This window comes from Ursus arctos, unplaced genomic scaffold, assembly GCF_023065955.2.
Source record: "Ursus arctos isolate Adak ecotype North America unplaced genomic scaffold, UrsArc2.0 scaffold_22, whole genome shotgun sequence".
NCBI lineage: Eukaryota > Metazoa > Chordata > Mammalia > Carnivora > Ursidae > Ursus > Ursus arctos.
In genome coordinates, this window is record NW_026622897.1 from 14,164,800 (window position 1) to 14,184,443 (window position 19,644).

The window sequence follows — 19,644 nt, forward strand, 5'->3', positions numbered from 1 at the left end:
TTTAAAATTAAGAGTTTGTCTTTTTTACAATATATTTTTTAATGTGTTTATTAGAGAGAGAGCATGAGAGAGAGATCACTAGCAGGGGGGAGTGGTAGAGGAAGAAACTGACTTCCCACTGATCAGGGAGCAGGATGTGGGACTCGATCTCAGGACTCCAGGATCATGACCTGAGCCAAAGGCAAATGCTTAACCAACTGAGCCATCCAGGCACCCTACAATATGTTTTTATACCAAAAATTAAAAATACAGTTTGACATATATTCTCCCAGACATGCAAAGTTTTAAAATCTGTGAGCTCGAGTCCTGGCTTAGCTACTCTCTAGCCCTGACATCTGTGATAGAATAGTTTTCCTCTTTGTGTTTTTGTTTTTGTTTTGTTTTAAGTAGGCTCTGGCCTAGTGCGGAGCCCAACTCAGGGCTTGAACTCATGACCCTGAGATCAAGACCTGAGCTGAGATCAAGAGTTGGATGCTTACCCAACTGAGCCACCCAGGTGCCCCTAGGTTTCCTCTTTATACCTTGGTTTCCCCACCTGTAAAATAGAGATATCAGTGGTACCTATTTCAGAGAATTCTTGTGAGGATTATTTTTTTTTTTTTGACACTCACTGGAAGAGAACTTTTTGTTACTTTTATGTACAGAAAATTCACTAAGCATCCACCTTAGCCCAATTTTGTGGCCAGTTCTTTAACCTTTGCCTTTTCTAACTTGGCAATGCAAGCCACCAACTTTGCACCCTGGACAGTGCCTCGCCAGTGTCAGCGGATCTCATCCTGTCATTGTCATTGGTCCTGATGGCTTCCACCAGCTTAGCCAGAGCTCCTTTGTCTTCTGAGTTAACCTGTGAAGGCAGCAGTGGTGCAGGTCTTCCTGTGGACCAGATGCCCCAGCCTGGCCTTCCCCTTGATAATGCTAGTAGGGAACCCCCATCCGACGACACAGGGTGGGCAGGAAGACAACAAGCTCCGTGGGATCCACATCATATGCAACCATTACCAGCTGAGACTTCTTGTTTTCCACCAAGGTGGTGACAGTGTTAACCCCAGCTCAAAGGACAGCAGCCTTTTAGTGGGGACATTCCCTTTGCTGACAGCTTTCTTCTCAGCCCCGGCTAACAATCTCTGCTTCTTCCCTTGTTTTGTCTCTGGTCCGCATTTGTGGGCCAGTGTAAGCAGTTGAGTAGCTGCAGGTCTAAGGCCTGGGTGAACTGGTTAATTGCAGGAGGCGCTTGTAGACATGTATAGAGAATAGCCCTCTGCCGTGGCAGCCGGATGTAGCGAGGCCATCTGACAAGGCGGGTGAGGTCCTTTTGGACTGGATGTCCTGTCTGATGCCAAAATTCTTGGGCCTTTTCTCAAACAGGGGATTGACCACCTTCTTGGCCTCCTGCTTCTTCACAACAGTAGGGGCCGGGGCCACCTTGTTCCCCTTCACCTCCTTTTCTTTTGTCATCTGGAATGGCTGCAGGAGAGAGAGTTTTGTGGGGAATAAATGAGATAATCTGTGTGAAGAATTTAGAGTAATGCCTGGCTCATTGTAAGTGTTCAGTAAGCATTAAGGAATATACAAGAGATAAAAAGAGTGTCATCATGAGAAAAGCTAGCTTTGAATCCTGGCTCTACCATTTATAGGCTCTTTCAGTTGGGAGAAGTGTTTAACTTCTTTGATCCTCTGTGTCCTTATCTGGATTGTTGTAAAGGATTAGAGATAACGTGTAACGTACCTGACACAAAATAAACACTCAATAAAAGAATGCTATTTATCCATTTCGGCCCTGGATGAGTGCTGTAGAGTTGAGCCAGTGATATGGGATAAAATTATATAGGATGTAGGGAAGAAATGCTTAATCAGGTCTACTCAAAGTCTGACTTTTGGCATGGGAGAACTGCCAACAGAATCAGAAGACTGGATTTGAGGGGCGCCTGGGTGGCTCAGTCATTAAGTGTCTGCCTTTGGCTCAGGGCGTGATCCCAGAGTCCTGGGATCGAGCCCCGCATCAGGCTCTCTGCTCCGCTATGAGCCTGCTTCTTCCTCTCCCATTCCCCCTGCTTGTGTTCCCTCTCTCGCTGGCTGTCTCTATCTCTGTCAAATAAATAAATAAAAACTTTAAAAAAAAAAGGCTGGATTTGAGTTTTATTTCCATTATACACTGGCTTAGAACTTTGTGTGAATTTCTGGTTTTTTTTAAAGATTTTATTTATTTGAGAGAGAGAGAGAGAGTGAGGAAGAGAGAGAGAGCATGAGCAGGACAGAGGGAAAGGGAGAAGCAGCCTCCCCACTGAGCAGGGAGTACATTTCTTAAACTTGTCATCATTTTCTTCATCTATAAAATAGGCATAAGCCCTGCTTCCTGCACACTTTTTTTAAGTAGGTTCCAGGGCCACCTGGATGGCTTAGTTGGTTAAGCATCTGCCTTTGGCTTAGGTCATGATCCCAGGGTCCTGAGATTGAGCGCCATGAGGTTCCTGCTCAGCGGGGAGTCTGCTTCTCCCTTTCCCTCTGCCGCTCCCCCTGCTTGTGCTCTCTCACTCTCTCTCTGTCAAATAAATAAAATCATAAAAAAAAAAAATAAAGTAGTCTCCACACCCAGTGTGGAGCCCAACAGGGACCTTGAACTCAGGGCCCTGAGATCAAGACTCGAGCTGAAATCAAGAGTCAGACACTTAACCGACTGAGCCACCTGGGGGCCCCTCCTGCACACTTTTTAAAAGGATATAATTTTGGAGCACCTAGCTGGCTCAGTCAGTAGAGCATATGACTCTTGATTTCGGGATTGTGAGTTCAAGCCCCACGTTTATTTAAAAATAAAATCTTAAAAAAAAAAAGATACAGACCATAAAAATGTACCCTTTTAAAGTGTACAATCTGTGGTTTTTGGTATAGTCACAAAGTTGTGCAACCACCACCTCTAATTCCAGAACATTTTCATCACTTCAAAAAACAAACCTCACTCCCCATTCCTTCCCTCTCCCAGTCCCTTGCAGCCCTACTTCCTGTCTCTATGGATTTGCCTACTCTGGACATTTCATATAAATGAAATGAACAGGTTCAGAGCAAGTATTCCCATATAAGATACGGTCTTTCATGACTGGCTTCCTTCACTTAATATTTTCAAGGATCATCCATGTTGTATCACGTATCAGTATCTTTTCATGACTGATATTCCGCTGTACAGCTATACCACGTTTTGTCTTCCATTGATCTATTGATGAACATTTGCATTGTTTTCACTTTTTGGCTATTATGAATAATGTTTCTAGGAACATCATTTTAAACATTTTGCATGAACATATGTTTTTTAAAGTTTATTTATTTATAAGTCATCTCTACACAAAACATGGGCTCAAACTCGCCACCCGGAGATCAAGAGTCACATACTTTTCTGACTGAGTCAGCCAGGCGCCCCTGTATGAACATATGTTTTTAATTCTCTTGGATATATACCAAGGAGTGAAATTGATAGGTCATATGGAAACGATGTTTAATTTTTGAGAAACTGCCCAACTGTTTTTCCAAAGCATCTGCAGTACTTTACATTTCCACCAGCGCTGTGAGAGGGTTTTAATTTCCCTGAATTCTCACCAACACTTATTATTATAGCCATCCTATTGGGTGTAATGTGGTATCTCATTGTGGTTTTGATTTGCAATTCCCAAAGAACTAAGGATGTTGAGCATCTTTCTATATGCTTTTTGGTTATTTGTATACTTGCTTTGAAGACACGTCTACTTTGCCCATTTATTCATTTATTTATTTAATATGTATATATGTGTGTATGTATGTAATGTCCACACCCACATGGGGCTTGTACTCATGACCATGAGATCAAGAGTCACATGCACCACAGACTCAGCCAGCCAGGCACTCCTATTTTACCCATTTTCAAATTAAAAAAAAATTTTTTTTTAAGATGTTACTTATTTATTTGAGACAGAGAATGTGCAGGGGAAGGGCAGAGGGAGAGAGACAAGCAGATACCCTGCTCAGTGGGGACCCCACACTGGGCTCTCATTATGGCCTGAGCCGGAGTCAGACGCTTAACCCCTTAACTGACTGAGCCACCTAGTCACCCTAAAATTACCTTACCTTTTTATTGTTGAGTTCTTTTTTTTTTTTTTTTAGGATTTTATTTATTTATTCAACAGAGATAGAGACAGCCAGCGAGAGAGGGAGGGAACACAAGCAGGGGGAGTGGGAGAGGAAGAAGCAGGCTCATAGCAGAGGAGCCTGATGTGGGGCTCGATCCCATAACGCCGGGATCACGCCCTTAGCCGAAGGCAGACACTTAACCGCTGTGCCATCCAGGCGCCCCTTTATTGTTGAGTTCTAAGAGTTCTTTATATATTCTGGATACTAGTCCTTATGCACATCAGTTAGTTTGTATATTAAATGATATAGTGGCTATGAGAGCTTTATAAACTGTAAGAGGTGTCGCTAATTAAACGAAGGTGCTGACAATCAGTGAAAGGACAGAAACAGTAGGTTCCACGGCTATAGAGCGAACCCCCATGCCTCCTTGGCGAAAACCTGTCCGGCAGCCGGGTACCAGCACATTCCCCACCCCACGGCGCCCCGCCTTCCGCCCTTTGACCCGCGCCATTTCCGGTTGGAGACGTGGCTCGAGGCCGCCATCTTGGCAAGAGGCAAAGCGGTAGCGGCTCCTGACAGGGGGGCAGCAGGTCCAGAGCGGCCGGTGCTCCCCTTCCCCTGACCCCAGCCCCAGTGGAGCGGGAAGCGCGGGTGAACCCCCCACCGTCCTCAACCATGGTAAGATTCGAGCTGGGCCGAATGCCCAGGGTCCGGCTTCGGTCGGCCGTTCTGCCTGCGGACGGCCTGCTGCTGGGGTCGAGGAGTCCCGCCCCGAGGGCCCGGAGCCGGGCGCTTCCCTCGGGGCTCCGCAGCAGTGTGGCCTTCCCCGCCCTGTGCCCGGCCTCCCGGGAGATCCGAGGGACCTGCCGGCAGTCCCTCTCCCGTTGCGCCCACACCCCATCCCCCCACCCAGCTGGGCACCCACCTCTTCTGGGCCCGGGGTGTTTGCTGTTCGAGAACCTCGTAGTGGTGTGGCTTGGACCCTCGCGCTGCAGACGTCGCACCTCGGCGCTAGTGCCCGGCGGGTTTCATGGGCGCCGGTTCGGCCGGTTGGGCTTCTGTTGGGGGGCTCCCTTTCATAGGGAATCAGCTCTCCTCTCATCCCCGGTGTTTGGTAGCCCGTGATACTCGAAATCCAAATCCATTGGTGTTCAGGGCTTCTTTTGTTTGTTCGGAAGGGGGAAATAGAGGAAAGTTCGAAAGGAGGCATAGAACAGGAAGGAGTAACTTCTAACACTAATTTGTAGGACCCAAGTGTCCCTGAAACCTTCCACGACTTCTACAGAATTTAGGTGTGTCCATTTGTCAGTGTTAGTATATGCGGTGTACGGAGCATTGGGAAAAGGTGAGCGAGTAATAGAGAACACAGGCTTTGTGTTTTCAAGGAACTTACTGTTTGGGTGAAGTCAGATGGTGTTGGTGGCATATCGTAATCAGAAGTCTCACAAGAGGAGGAGTAAGAAGGGGTTATATCCGGGGACCTGTTACTTGCCTTCAGATGCGTTATCTTTGTGTTTTCATCTGTGGTAGAGATGGAGAAAATTAATCTGTATAAGGATGGGACAGACTAAACAACAGTGCTGATTCCACTAAATCTTGCTTTATCACTACAGTTTGGATATTTATGAACGAGGAGAAATTCTTTGGTTCCAAATGAGCTAGTAATTTATTTTTAGTGTACTTTCTGCCTTTCCGTTTTTTGAAGGTTTTTTTTTAATTCTGTAGTTAATAGATTACTAGTTGGTTTAAAGCATCTTCCTGCACACTTGAGATGACAGTATAATTTGGTGCCAATCATACTAAGTTCTGACAACCTTTTTCGATAAGAACTTGGATGGGGGGGGGTGGGGGGGTTCATGCTTGGTCTTTAAACCACTGAAAGCTTTTGTTTTCCGCTTCAGGCAAATAAATTGCATCCAGACTGTTTGCTCACAAAACTTTACTGTTGGTCATAAACTTTCCAAAAACTTCTTTGTTCATTTCCACTAGGAGGCTCAGTATTTGGATAGTGATTTTTTAACTCCTTTTCCGTTTACATCCTGGTTGTATTTGTAGTGCATTTTGGAGTGTATTATGATTTTAATAGCAAAATTAAAGCCTTGTATTATATAAACCAAATATAGGGAATTACAAAAATCTTGTTTGTTGAAAGTTCTTGGAACTTAATGTTTTCAATTCTTTGATAACCGAGAGATGGTAAAGCCCTAGGCATTGAGTGATAAGCGTAAAGTATGTTTTGCTTGTCATTTGGACATGTATGCATATATATATATACAGTTGTGTCATGTATAAATATGTATGTTTTTTAAATTATATGGGACTTGGCATGATCCAGATACCCAGATTGGTGTACTCTGGAGAAAAATTCAGTACATTCTGATCTGTTTAGTCTGTTTTATTCCTTTACAAAGAGATCCCTGGACAGTAGAATTGTCCAAATAGGGGACATTTTGTAAGATTTCTTGGATCTAAAAGTTGTATGAAAACTTCTGAAAGTTGGGGTGCCTGCCTAGCTCAGTTGGTAGAGCATGTGACTCTTGATCTCGGGGTAGTGAATTTAAGCCCCACATTGGGCGTGGAGCCTACCTAAAACAATATAATAAAAAAAATAATAAAATAAAACTTCTGAAAGTTGATTTTTCCTGAACATTTTATTATAAACTTCTCAAACATCTAAAAAAGTTGGAACAACTTCACAGTGAATACCCATATGAACAGTAGCTAAATTCTGTTAACATTTCACTATAGTGTTTTATCACTCATTTAATCGGCCAGCCAGCCTTCTCTTCAGCTTTTTTTTAATGCATTTCAGAGTAAATTGCACATATCAGTACATAAATGCTATTTATTTTTTTGTAGGTATATCATTTTCCTTTATTTCAAAATTTTAAAGTTGGCACACAATGTTAACATTAGTATCAGGTAGGGGGCACCTAGGTGGTGCAGTCAGTTAAGTGTCCAACCCTTGGTTTCTGCTTGGGTCGTGATTTCGGTGTCCTGAGATTGAGCCCTGAGTCAGGCTCTGTGCTCAGTGTGGAGTCCGCTTGGGACTCGCCCCCTCTCCCTCTGCTCCTCCCCACCATGTGCACGTGCTCTTTCTCTCAAATAAATAAATCTTTTTTTTTTTTTAAAGATTTAATTTATTTATTCGACAGAGATAGAGACAGCCAGCGAGAGAGGGAACACAAGCAGGGGGAGTGGGAGAGGAAGAAGCAGGCTTATAGCGGAGGAGCCTGATGTGGGGCTCGATCCCATAAGGCCGGGATCACGCCCTGAGCCGAAGGCAGACGCCCAACCTCTGTGCCACCCAGGCGCCCCTCAAATAAATAAATCTTAAAAAAAACAAAACAAAAACATTAGTTTCAGGTGTAATAAATGTTGATTTTTGAAAAATAAATTTCCTTTGGCTTTAGCTACTGAAGTTAGCACAAAATGTCCTATATTAGGAAGTCCTAGTAGAGGAAGTAAATGAACAAATGCAAAAACAAATGGCTTAAAATGAAGGACAAAAAAGGGCATCTTTAGATTTGACCTTTTTCTGGTTTTCTGCAAATTAATGACTTTCTTTTTCTAATTTCTTTCTTTTCTTTCTTTATTTTTAATTTTTAAAGGTTTTATTTTTAAGCAATCTCTACACACAGTGTGGGGCTCGAACCCACAACCCTGAGATCAAGAGTCACACATTCCACCAACTGAGCCAGCCAGGTTCCCCCATGTTCTTAGTTTCTTAACATTTGTTAGGTATTATAATCGGTTCTCTGTCTTAATAAATTTAAATGTGTGTGTGTTTTAAGATTTATTTATTTGAGAGAGAGGGGGGAGGGGAGGGGCAGGGGTAGAGAAAGAATCTGAAGTAGGCACCATGCCCAGCACAGAGCTGGACATGAGGCAGGATCTCACAACCCTGAGATCACGACCTGAGCCGAAATCAAGAGTCAGACACTTAACCGACTGAGCCACCCAGGTGCCCCAATAAATTTCAACTTGAATAAACAATATGAAGTCTCATGGTAGCAACAATCTATAAGATCTTTGCTTACCTACAGAATGCTGTTCTTATTCACTCAGTATAGCAATGAATAAACTAGAGCGGACACATTCAATATAAATGATGATATTCAGTTCCAGAAGTCATTAGTTATTAGAAAGCTAGGTTTGGGTTTGTGTGGATGAGCTGTACATACAGAGAGAGAAAACTGAAATCCTGCACAGTAATGTCAGTCCCCAGCTAGGGGGTTATTATTGCTTTTATTTTCTTTTGTATATAATGCAGCAGCTGCACAGCTTTTGTTTTCTTTATGTATCTTTTTGATTGTTGTTTGAGAGAACAGCAAAGAATGAAAATGATTTTCTTGAGTTTTCATTGACTTGCCATCTATTTGTTCTCCGAATAGAAAGTTTACTGCAGAAACCAAGAACAATGTCCTTTTATTTTTATACTCTACAAGAAGCTTGTGATGAGCTTAAAACTCTCACTAACTTTCCAAGTTTTAGGTTTTGTATGTGATCTAGATTTTATTGTAATCTTCCCTCTGATTCTCATGCAAACAGGAAAGACAAAATGGTCCTCTATGACAGTTGTAGAAACTACCCTTAATATGATCATGAATCATGTATATATGAATATACGTATATATGACAATGTATATCTTCATTACAGTAAATTACAAAGGAGAAAGTACTGCCTAGATCTGGAAGTGAGAAACATGAAAGCATTTTAGAGGTTCGAGGAAATCTTTGGCTTTTTTTCTTTAGAGAATTATGCATGTTTATACTGAATTACTACCTGTTATTCTTGGACCTCTGTCACTAGTGGGGATGAAGGGATGGTACAGCAGCTTATCTCACACACATACCGTGTGCACACGTGATTTGTTTTGATAAGTAAGGTACTTGCCTTTTAGCAGCTCAGTGTTAATGTAAGATACTGTTCTGAAGTAGTTGCTACTGGAGCAGTGGGTGTAAAGTGGAGGTACTGTACATTTTTAGTTGCTGTAAAGTTTTCAAATGCTTAACTTGTAGAATCATAAAGATGCAAAGGCACTTTAGATTTCATATAAACTAACCTCTATTTTGGGGAAGCAGTTAAGTGACTTATGCAATACATAATTAGTGACAGAGACAGAACAGAAACCTAATTCTTTAGGTTTCTTTACTCAAAGAACTTTCTGACTCATGTAGTTAAATCTGGGTAGAAGAGAGTTGTTATTTAATCCATACATATGATGGAATATTCAAACCGTTATAAATGTTATTAAAAGAAGAGTTGTTTGACAAAGCTCAACTTAACGGGGATTTTTTTTTTTTTTTTTTTTTTTTTTTAACAATCCTGGAGAGATTGTCTAACTTTTGGGCCCTCAGTATCTATGTCTATAAAAACAATCAAGGGCTCTTGAAGGGTCCTGTTAGGTCTAAATGTTCTTTTCCAAAAATGTAAAGAATAAGTAAATAAAACAACTTGTAGAGAATCATACATATTCATTCTTCCCCAAAGAAAATCAAATTACAGTTGGAAAAATTAACTTACCTTTTAGTGTATACTGTATTTTAATAATTGTTAAACATTGGTAAACACTGATGTGAAAGGAAGCTTTATTATTTCAAGGCATTTAAGAAAATGAATATTAATGTAGAATAGGTTAAATTTATCTTGTTTAGAGGTGACCATATGTTCCAGAGGTGACATGAAGAACGTAGTGGATAGAAACCTGTGTGAACTTAATGGACCCTCTGATTGTGATGTCTTGGGTATTCCAGAGGTGACATGAATAACATAGTGAATAGAAACCTGTGTGAGCTTAATGGACCCTCTGATTGTGGTGTCTTGGGTATTTCGAGGTTTAGAGCCATACTGAATGTGGGGCACTGTGGTCCTATTTTGGGAGCCTTATTTTGCTTGTACCTGAATGACTCAAACAGAGTCTCAGAGTTTTCCTGCTTGGGTCCTTCTATTTTACCCCACTGTTTCTTCGTCTTTACATACTCAAATCCCCCAGTTGATCAAAGCATAATTTTTTTTTATAGGAGGGGCAGAGGGAGAGGGAGAAGCAGACTTCCCACTGAGCAGGGAGCCCAGCACAGGGCTCGATCCCAGGACCCTGAGATCATTACCTGAGCCAAAGACAGACACTCAACCGACTGAGCTACCCATGCGCCCCAGTGTTGTGACCAAGAGTCATAAGCTTTACCGAATGAGCCAGCCAGGTGCCCCTGCCCTCCTTTTTATTTTTAATTGAGATATAATTCACATACCATAAAATTTAGCCTTTTAAATTATATGATTCAGTAGATGTTTTAGTATATTCACAAAGTTTTATGACCATCACCACTATCTAAGCTTAGAACATTTTCATAACCCCCAAAGAGATACCCCATACTCAAGCAGGCACGCCTCATTTCCCCTTTTCCAGCCTCTGGCAACCACTAATGTACTTTCTTTTCTGGGTTTGCCTATTTTGGATATTTCATATAAATGGAATCATGTGAGATGTGGCCTTTTGTGTCTCGTTTCTTTCACTTAGCACAATATTTTCAAAGTTCATCCATGTTCTTCATTTATTTTTATGACTGAATAATATTCCATTGTATGGGTAGACCACATTTTGTTTACCCATTCATCAGTCAGTGGACTTTGGGTTTTTACTTTTTAGCTTATTTTCATTATTGTGAATAATGCTGCTATGAACAAGTTTTTATGCAGTACAGCTGTTTTCTGAGGGATAATTTTGGGGCAGAAATCTTACTTATTTGGACATATGTGGCATGTAAGCCTTCATTGACCAGTACAGAGACTTACCTGCTTGGCATGAGTAAGCTGAAACAGTGGTGACATTTTTATTTAAAAAAATTTTTTTGCCAGAAATATGTAGATGGTTGAAACATGAATCTCCTATGATAAAAATTAATGTGAAATTGAATTTCTTGAGTACATTTGGTTTTAGCCTTCTTTTTTTTTTTTTTTTTTTTTAAGATTTTATTTATTTATTTGACAGAGAGACAGCCAGCAAGAGAGGGAACACAAGCAGGGGGAGTGGGAGAGGAGGAAGCAGGCTCCCAACAGAGGAGCCTGATGTGGGGCTCGATCCCAGGACTCCGGGATCACACCCCGAGCCGAAGGCAGACGCTTAACAACTGTGCCACCCAGGTGCCCCGTGGTTTTAGCCTTCTGAACAAATAACTCAGCCTGGTAATAATTTTAGGTCAATTTCATCTCCTTAGTGATTAAAATATTACCATTATTTATGTATCAGAAATTACCCTTCCCTTATTTGAAGAAACTTGATTTCATATTATTAATTTAAAGACAGGGAATTGCCACATTGTATGCTTTAAATATCTTAACAATTATATATGTCATTTATGTCTTAATAAAACCAAATTAAAAAATAAAAATCTATAGCCAAGATAAAAATAAGTTAAAGACATGGAATGGAGGATTTCTTTTGAGAGATATGTGTTATAACCATTTCGTATTTTTTTTCTTTTTCTGGTATCCTTTACCATCCTCAGTATATCCTCTTGCCTCATACGTAGGTGATGACAAAAACCTCCCAAGTAGTCAGTGATGGCAGAAGTACATTTCTTGAGTACAAAACTATTTATTTTAAATATATATAAATATCTGGGGGAAAGTGACTGGTTTTGGACTTTCAAACTAGCTTATTTGCTATCCTTAAAGTAATCAACTGGTAATTTTTATACTCTGTACCTCTCTAAATGCCTAAAATATTTTCTGCTCTTTTTAAAAGTAACTAATTTACAAAACAAGATTCTCCCTAAGAGTATTTATGATTTAGGACATTTTTTAAAAAGATTTTACTTATTGGGGCACCTGGGTGGCTCAGCCATTAAGCGTCTGCCTTCGGCTCAGGTCATGATCTCAGGGTCCTGGGATCGAGACCCACATTGGGCTCCCTGCTTGGCGGGAAGCCTGCTTCTCCCTCTCCCACTCCCCTTGCTTGTGTTCCCTCTCTTGCTGTCTCTCGCTGTCTCTCTCTGTCAAATAAATAAATAAAATCCTTAAAGATTTTATTTATTTATTTGACAGAGAGAGCACAGGCAGGGGGGAGTGGCGGGGAGAGGGAGAAGCAGACTCCCTGCTGGGCAGGTCTCCATCCCGGGACTGTGGGATCATGACCTGAGCCAAAGGCAGATGCTTAACCAACGGAGTCACCCAGGCGACCCTGATTTAAGACATTTTTTAAAAGCTTTTCCCTGCTTTTAATTTTTTTCTCCCTGCTTTTAGTTTTATTTGCATTTATTTTATGCAGAATTTAGTCCCAGGCCATAAGTCTTTGTTTCTTCAGTTTCTTCTGGGATATCTTTTTCTTCTGTGAAACCTCCTCTTCTGGTTTAGGAACAGTCTCCTCTTTTTCAGTACGGATCCTCTCAATGGGGCAGAGAGAGCTCATGTCTGGGTAAATCTGACCACGAGCTCTGTACGTTCTTGTTGCATCTTGAGGGCTTCATTCACCTGGATGTGCTCAGTGACCAGAGAATCTACGTCTAAACCCCTAAGTTCAGCATTACTCTCTGCATTTTTAAGCATTTGCAGTAAAAATTCAGCAGTCCTGGGGCGCCTGGGTGGCACAGCGGTTAAGCGTCTGCCTTCGGCTCAGGGCGTGATCCTGGCGTTATGGGATCGAGCCCCACATCAGGCTCCTCCACTGGGAGCCTGCTTCTTCCTCTCCCACTCCCCCTGCTTGTGTTCCCTCTCTCGCTGGCTGTCTCTATCTCTGTCGAATAAATAAATAAAATCTTTAAAAAAAAAAAAAAATTCAGCAGTCCTTTGGGTCACCGAACTTGTGTCCAGCCCCACTTCTTGGCTTGGGCACACCTACCACCTCCACCATTATAGTGGCAGGATGGCACATATTGCTTCTGTCAAGTGACATCCTTCAGATACGTGGTGGCTTTCACATATACATACCCTTGACGGCCTGGAAGGTTTCACATGTGTTCTTAAAGTGAACACGAAGATTTGAACCTCTTAATTTGCATGATTTTGTAGGGTTGTATGGGTCAAGTGAATAGTGAACCATTTTCAGAGATCACCTCAGGCTGCTTATGGGAACAGCTAAAAACTTTTTAATTCTGTGCAGCATAAAAGTAACTTTAAGCTGGGATAATTAAATTTCAGTGTAGAGTTGATAGTAGTAAAAATAAAAATCCATTTGAGAGGGAAATTATCTGTACAAGATACAGATCACTTTTCCAATATAAATTGTTTTTACCTAGCTGCTTGGAAATAAACATGATGGTAATTATCTCCCAAATACCTAATTACCAATTCTTGATGGATAAGGACATTGTGTTCTATAATTATTATAGAACTCTTCTGATGTACTTAGACTGTAAGAATATTTGAATTGACTAACTTGTTTTTTCTTCAAGTTGTTCACTTGTAGAGGACAGGTTTCTATAAAGCTGAGAAGCCTGACCCGTGGGATGTTGGTAATTCAGAGGTTGTATTGAAGCTTTGAGGCTTCCAAAATATTACTAGTATTTGTGAATTCTTGGGATCCTGCGCTTCAGAGACAATGAACACTGTACTTAATTTTCTTACTCCCCTGCTAATAGCATTTGAGGCCTCTTGTTCTTCCTTTGGTCCTTGGTTGTTTGTTTTGTTTTGTTTTGTTTTTTTTAAGATTTTATTTATTTGACAGAGAGACACCACGAGAGAGGGAACATAAGCAGGGGGAGTGGGGGAGGAGAAGCAGGCCTCCCGCTGAGCGGGGAGCCCAATGCAGGGGCTCGATCCCAGGACCCCAGGATCATGACCTGAAGTGAAGGCAGATGCTTAACGACTGAGCCACCCAGGCGCCCCTTAAGATTTTATTTCTTTACTTAAGAGAGAGAGTGCACAAGCAGGGGGAGCAACAGAGGGAGAGACAGGTTCCCTGTCAAACAGGGAGCCCAAATCAGGGCTAGGGGATCATGACCTGAGCCAAGGGCAGATGCTTAACTGACTGAGCCACCCCGGCACCCCTGGTGCTTGGTTTTGTTTAAAGAATGCCAGACTAGGAAAAAAGGGCTGTTGCTCTTGATCATTGACGGGTGTCAAAACCTGTGTGAAACATTGAGTCATTTAGTTTTTCATTTTACAGATTGTTTACTTATGTAGAGGTGTGGGATGGGGTTATTAGTCAAAGAACAAAAGATAAAAGAAAGGAAAGATCAGGGGCTTCTTCTATATAAACCTTTAATCTGCCGGGTCAGACCTCTCTTTTCTCTGTGGAGATTTCTGTTCTTAGAAAAAGTTTGAACTATTCTTTATGGGTCTGCCAAAGCAGAAAGCAACCCATTTCTGAGTCATAGGAAATCTTCTAACAAATGTATTTGTAGACTTGGCAAAAGTTTTTTTTTTCCTTAACTAAGCTATTCTTAAGGTAGGTTATTGAAAAATAGGACTGATAGGTCCATTTTGCTCCACTGTAGCTGTATTTTATGAATTATGTACTAGAATTAAAAGAGCAATGAAGTAGAGTTTGAAAGTCAACATTCTAATAGTCACGTCACTGAGTAACTGAGTGTGTCATTCTGTGGAAGATCTGCGGATGCTAAGAAAACAGATGTGAAGAGGTAATTAGTACTTACTTATGTGTATGTTCCTGGCAGGTGCTGTTGGCAGCAGCAGTCTGCACGAAAGCAGGAAAGGCTATTGTTTCCCGACAATTTGTGGAGATGACCCGCACTCGAATTGAGGGCTTGTTAGCAGCTTTTCCAAAGCTCATGAACACTGGAAAACAACATACGTTTGTTGAAACAGAGAGTGTAAGATATGTCTACCAGCCTATGGAGAAGCTGTACATGGTGCTGATCACTACCAAAAACAGTAACATCTTAGAAGATCTGGAGACCCTGAGGCTTTTCTCAAGAGTGGTAAGAGTCCTTTTGTAATAGTGGGTCATAGTTGTCTGCTTTAAATTTTCACTGTGAAACTATTTTTTCCCCAAAGCAGCCGATGCTTGTCAGTTTGCGTGCTGCATGCCCCCCAACCCAGCAGTTCATTGTTAACAGCCCCTTATTCATTCAGCAGACACTGTGTGTCCTCCTAGACTATAAGTATCCCACAAGAGAATGTGCAAACTGACCTTCTGTTTCCTAGTTCTTCAGTGGTTGCTTCAGTCTGTTTTTGTGGTTCTGACACTTGTTTGTCCATATTTTTAGATAATATTCGTTAGATAAGGCTTACTGATATAGACACCACACACACACACACACACACACACACACACACACACACACACACACACAGACTTTATGCCAAAGTCTTACTTAAAAAAAAGAGTAGAGGGGCTACAAAGGGATTCAGGTTTTGTTGAAAAAAAAATTTTTTTTTAAGATTTTATTTATTTAGTTGACAGAGATAGAGACAGCTAGCGAGAGAGGGAACACAAGCAGGAGGAGTGGGAGAGGAAGAAGCAGGCTCATAGCAGAGGAGCCTGATGTGGGGCTCGATCCCATAACGCTGGGATCACGGCCTGAGCCGAAGGCAGACGCTTAACAACTGCACCACCCACGCGCCCCTGTTGAAATTATTTTATTTTATTTTATTTTATTTTATATTTATTTTATTTATTTTATTTTATTTTATATTTTGAAATGTGTGTATTTTAAAGCATAAGACTTGGGAAACATAAATGCTGATAAATTTTAAATCTTTCTTTTCCATTGCTGCCCACGATTAGATCCCTGAGTATTGCCGAGCCTTAGAGGAGAATGAGATATCAGAGCACTGTTTTGATTTAATTTTTGCTTTTGATGAAATTGTTGCCCTGGGATACCGGGAGAATGTGAACCTGGCACAAATCAGAACCTTCACGGAAATGGATTCTCATGAGGAAAAGGTGTTCAGAGCAGTTAGAGAGGTAAATAAATAGGGTCGTCTTCGGGACTTCTTGTTTGTTTGTCTTTCTTTTAGGCTTTACTGTTTTCCCGTTCTCATTTGCTAGTATAGACTGTACTCAGCCACATCCACGGATGTCTCTTTTTGTAGACTCAAGAACGTGAAGCCAAGGCTGAGATGCGGCGTAAAGCAAAGGAATTACAACAGGCCCGAAGAGATGCAGAGAGACAGGGCAAAAAAGCCCCAGGATTTGGAGGATTTGGAAGCTCTGCAGTATCTGGAGGCGGCACAGCTGCCATGATCACAGAGACCATCATCGAAACCGATAAACCAAAAGTGGCACCTGCACCAGCCAGGTATGACTCAGTGTGTCACCACCAACCCTAGAATGGCAGATGAAGGCTGAATGTGTATATTTTGGAGTGATATCTGATTTCTGGGCAAGTTGAAAATAATGAGTGACTTGATGAAGTAAGAGGTAATATTAAATTTGGCTACATAATAATAAAGGAGAAATCCGAATGTGGTGGGGGATTCTTTGTGTAAAAGAGGTTTCTTTTACAAATTATACCATGAGAGTTGCCTTATTTTGGGAGAAGAGGGGATATTTAACTGTTTATGAAGCATGGATTTTTTAATCTTGGTGTGAATGGATTTCTGGGAGAATCTGTGAACTACCTGAAAGTATATGCAAGAGTTTGTTTATGCACAGGTGTATTTATCAGGATGCAAAGTACAAAGTTTTTATCTGATCATGCATGCATATGTAAATGTACCTTTGGTCTTTAGGTCCTTGAAGCTTATGTATTGTTTTAAAATTTTATTTATTTATTAGAAGGAGAGAGAGAGGGGCGCCTGGGTGGTGCAGTCGTTAAGCGTCTGCCTTCGGCTCAGGGCGTGATCCCAGGGTTCTGGGATCGAGCCCCACATCAGGCTCCTCCGCTAGGAGCCTGCTTCTTCCTCTCCCACTCCCCCTGCTTGTGCTCCCTCTCTCGCTGGCTGTCTCTGTCAAATAAATAAATAAAATCTTTAAAAAAAAGAGAGAGAGAGAGAGAGGAAGAGAGAGAACAAGCAGGGGGAGGCGGAGAGGGAGAAGCAGACTTCCCCCTGAGCAGGGAGCCCAATGCGGGACTCGATCCCAGGCCCCTGGGATCATGATCTGAGCTGAAGGCAGATGCTTAACTGACTGAGCCACCCAGGCACCTGAAACTTACATATTAATAGTGACTCAGCTGCCAGTTTCCACGGGAAATAGTCTAGTGCTCCACTGAACCCTAGGATGCTTGGGTTTTTCCCTTGAGATCTTCACATTCTTCTTAAAGAACAGTTTCAGGGAAAGCTTGGATGCTATGGGGTTATTAATGTTTTTTAGTCGTGATGTTTTTCTTATTTTGTTATTTCTTATTCTTCCACTTAGGCCTTCAGGCCCCAGCAAGGCTTTGAAACTTGGAGCCAAAGGGAAGGAAGTAGATAATTTTGTGGACAAATTGAAATCTGAAGGTGAAACTATCATGTCCTCAAATATGGGCAAACGTACTTCTGAAGCAACCAAAGTGCATGCTCCACCCATTAATATGGAAAGGTAAGCAGTAACTTTTTCAGTAAAAATGTTACAAATCACATAATGTGTAAAAATGTTTATTTCAATGCATTACAGTTTTTTTGTGTATCTTTTAATTTTTCCAGATTTAAAAGAGTTACAGTATATCCTAGATTTTAACATGGGGTCTTTTTATTTCCCTGTTACCCATGATTGGGGCTCTCAACTATTTATTTTCTGTGGAGTTTAGAACTTACCTTTTATTAACTCTGCTAGGTTTATGTTTTTGTTTTTAGAGCGTGTATGCGTGGAGGGGTGCTAAGGGAGAGGGATTTTTTTTTCCCCCAAGATTTTATGAGCGAGAGAGTGCATGCGCACAAGCATGGGGAAGGGCAGAGGGAGAAGGAGAGATTTTCAAGCAGATTCCCATCTTAGTGCAGAGTCCCACATGGGGTCACTTGGGGCTCTGTCTCATGACCCTGAGATCATGCCCTGAGCTGAAATCAAGAGTCAGATACTTAGCCATTTGAGCCACCCAGGCACCCCAGTGTGCTGGCTAGATTTAAAAGTAACTTGTCTTGGGGCACCTGGCTGGCTCAGTTGGTGGAGCAGCGACTCTTGATCTCGGGGTTGTGAGTTTGAGCCCCATGTGGGATGTAGAGAGTACTTAAATAAAACTTTATTTAAATAAAAATTTGAAATAAAAAAATAATAAAACTTAAAAAAAATGAAAGTAACTTGTCTTTATGCCTAGTGTGTGCCTGTTCTCTTAAACTGAACTTGAATTAGAGGGTTAGAGCTGTGGTGGCCCCTGTGCTGTATTTTGGCAAGTCTTCTTTTAATTAAACTTTAGGGGGACCCAATCTTTAATACAAAATTTATAACATAAATATCTATAACAGCAAATTAACATAATATCTTTTGCCTTTTCATTACTCGAACCCAGTATAGATTTTTTTTTTTAAGATTTTATTTATTTGTCAGAGAGAGAGAGAGAAAGCACAAGCAGGAGGAGCGGCAGGCAGAGGGAGAAGCAGGATCCCTGCTGAACAAGGAGCCCAATGTGAGCCTCGATCCCAGGACCCTGGGATTATGACCTGAGTCGAAGGCAGGTGCTTAACTGACTGAGCCACCCAGGCGTCCCGAGTATATAGAATATTTTAATTTGTCTCTTATCTCAGAACTGGTTTGTAATATTTTTAGTTACCAAGTTCACATATTCATGACTCAGATTTCTTGTCTTGCAGCCCAGACTTCCACTGTTTTTGATAGTTTTGGGGTCAAGTGAAAGATGAGTCTGAGAGGATACTTTTATCAGGTGTGCATAGCAGTATTTTGTATGTGCTGTTCTGTATGAGATGAGCAGGGTTACATTGAGATAAATCTCTGAAATCACTGAAGCCCCTGTGCTATTCCTAGTGGTTGCTTTCAGTGAGACAGTCTTAGCACTATTTTAAAAAGATGTTGGAAACCATTATGTATTAGGGAGGGCTTGAGACTCTTTTCTAAATGATGAAATACTTCTTGAGCATGGAGCAAACGTGTGAAAGTAAATGGGACCCTGTGTGGGCATGACCAGGAGAGGGGACAGAGGCAGAGGGGGAGAATCCTAAGCAGACATTCCCTGCTCAGTGTGGAGCCCAGTGTGGGGCTCGATCTCACGACCTTGAGATCATGACCTGAGCCAAAGCCAAGAGTTGGAGGCTCAATGGACTGAACCACTCAGGTGCCCCAACCGTGCGTTGTTGTAAGATACACTCCTTTCTGGTCTTGTGTATCATGCCTTTGTTTCTGGGTAGACTTACATGTTGGAACAAAGTAGGATGCCAGAATATTCTTTTAGTGTCTGCAGTTCACCCATTTAAAAATAGTTTTAGTAAAAAAATATGGATAGATTGTACTTAGTAATTGCCCAGAGCAGTAGCACTTTTTATTTTACTTATTTTTTTATTAGGTTATACATTCATGTAGTTCAAAATTTTAAAGGTTCAAAAAGTATTACAGGGGCCCCTGGGTGGCTGAGTCCGTTAAGTGTCCAACTCTTGATTTTGGCTCAGGTTGTGATCTCAGGGTCGTGAGATTGAGTGCTGTGTCAGGCTTGTGCTCAGTTGTGGAGTCTGCTTGTCCCTCTCCCTCTGCTCCTCACCTGTCCCTACTTAAATAA

The 19,644-nt window shown here is 41.5% G+C and overlaps 1 protein-coding gene and 2 pseudogenes across 1 annotated transcript in view; 1 reads left to right on the top strand and 2 right to left on the bottom strand.

The window, feature by feature from the left end:
- LOC113259990 (60S ribosomal protein L7a-like) lies at positions 1 to 5,564 on the bottom strand (annotated as a pseudogene).
- ARCN1 (archain 1) overlaps positions 4,599 to 19,644 on the top strand; it is a 27,067-nt gene continuing 12,021 nt past the window's right edge. Inside the window, exons 1-5 of the mRNA XM_026505636.4 lie at positions 4,599 to 4,770; positions 14,710 to 14,973; positions 15,783 to 15,962; positions 16,091 to 16,296; positions 17,358 to 17,522. Coding sequence (XP_026361421.1) covers positions 4,768 to 4,770; positions 14,710 to 14,973; positions 15,783 to 15,962; positions 16,091 to 16,296; positions 17,358 to 17,522 — 818 coding nt within the window. The 5' untranslated portion in view covers positions 4,599 to 4,767. The remainder of the gene's footprint in view (positions 4,771 to 14,709; positions 14,974 to 15,782; positions 15,963 to 16,090; positions 16,297 to 17,357; positions 17,523 to 19,644) is intronic.
- On the bottom strand, positions 12,366 to 13,133 carry LOC113259991 (60S ribosomal protein L17-like; annotated as a pseudogene).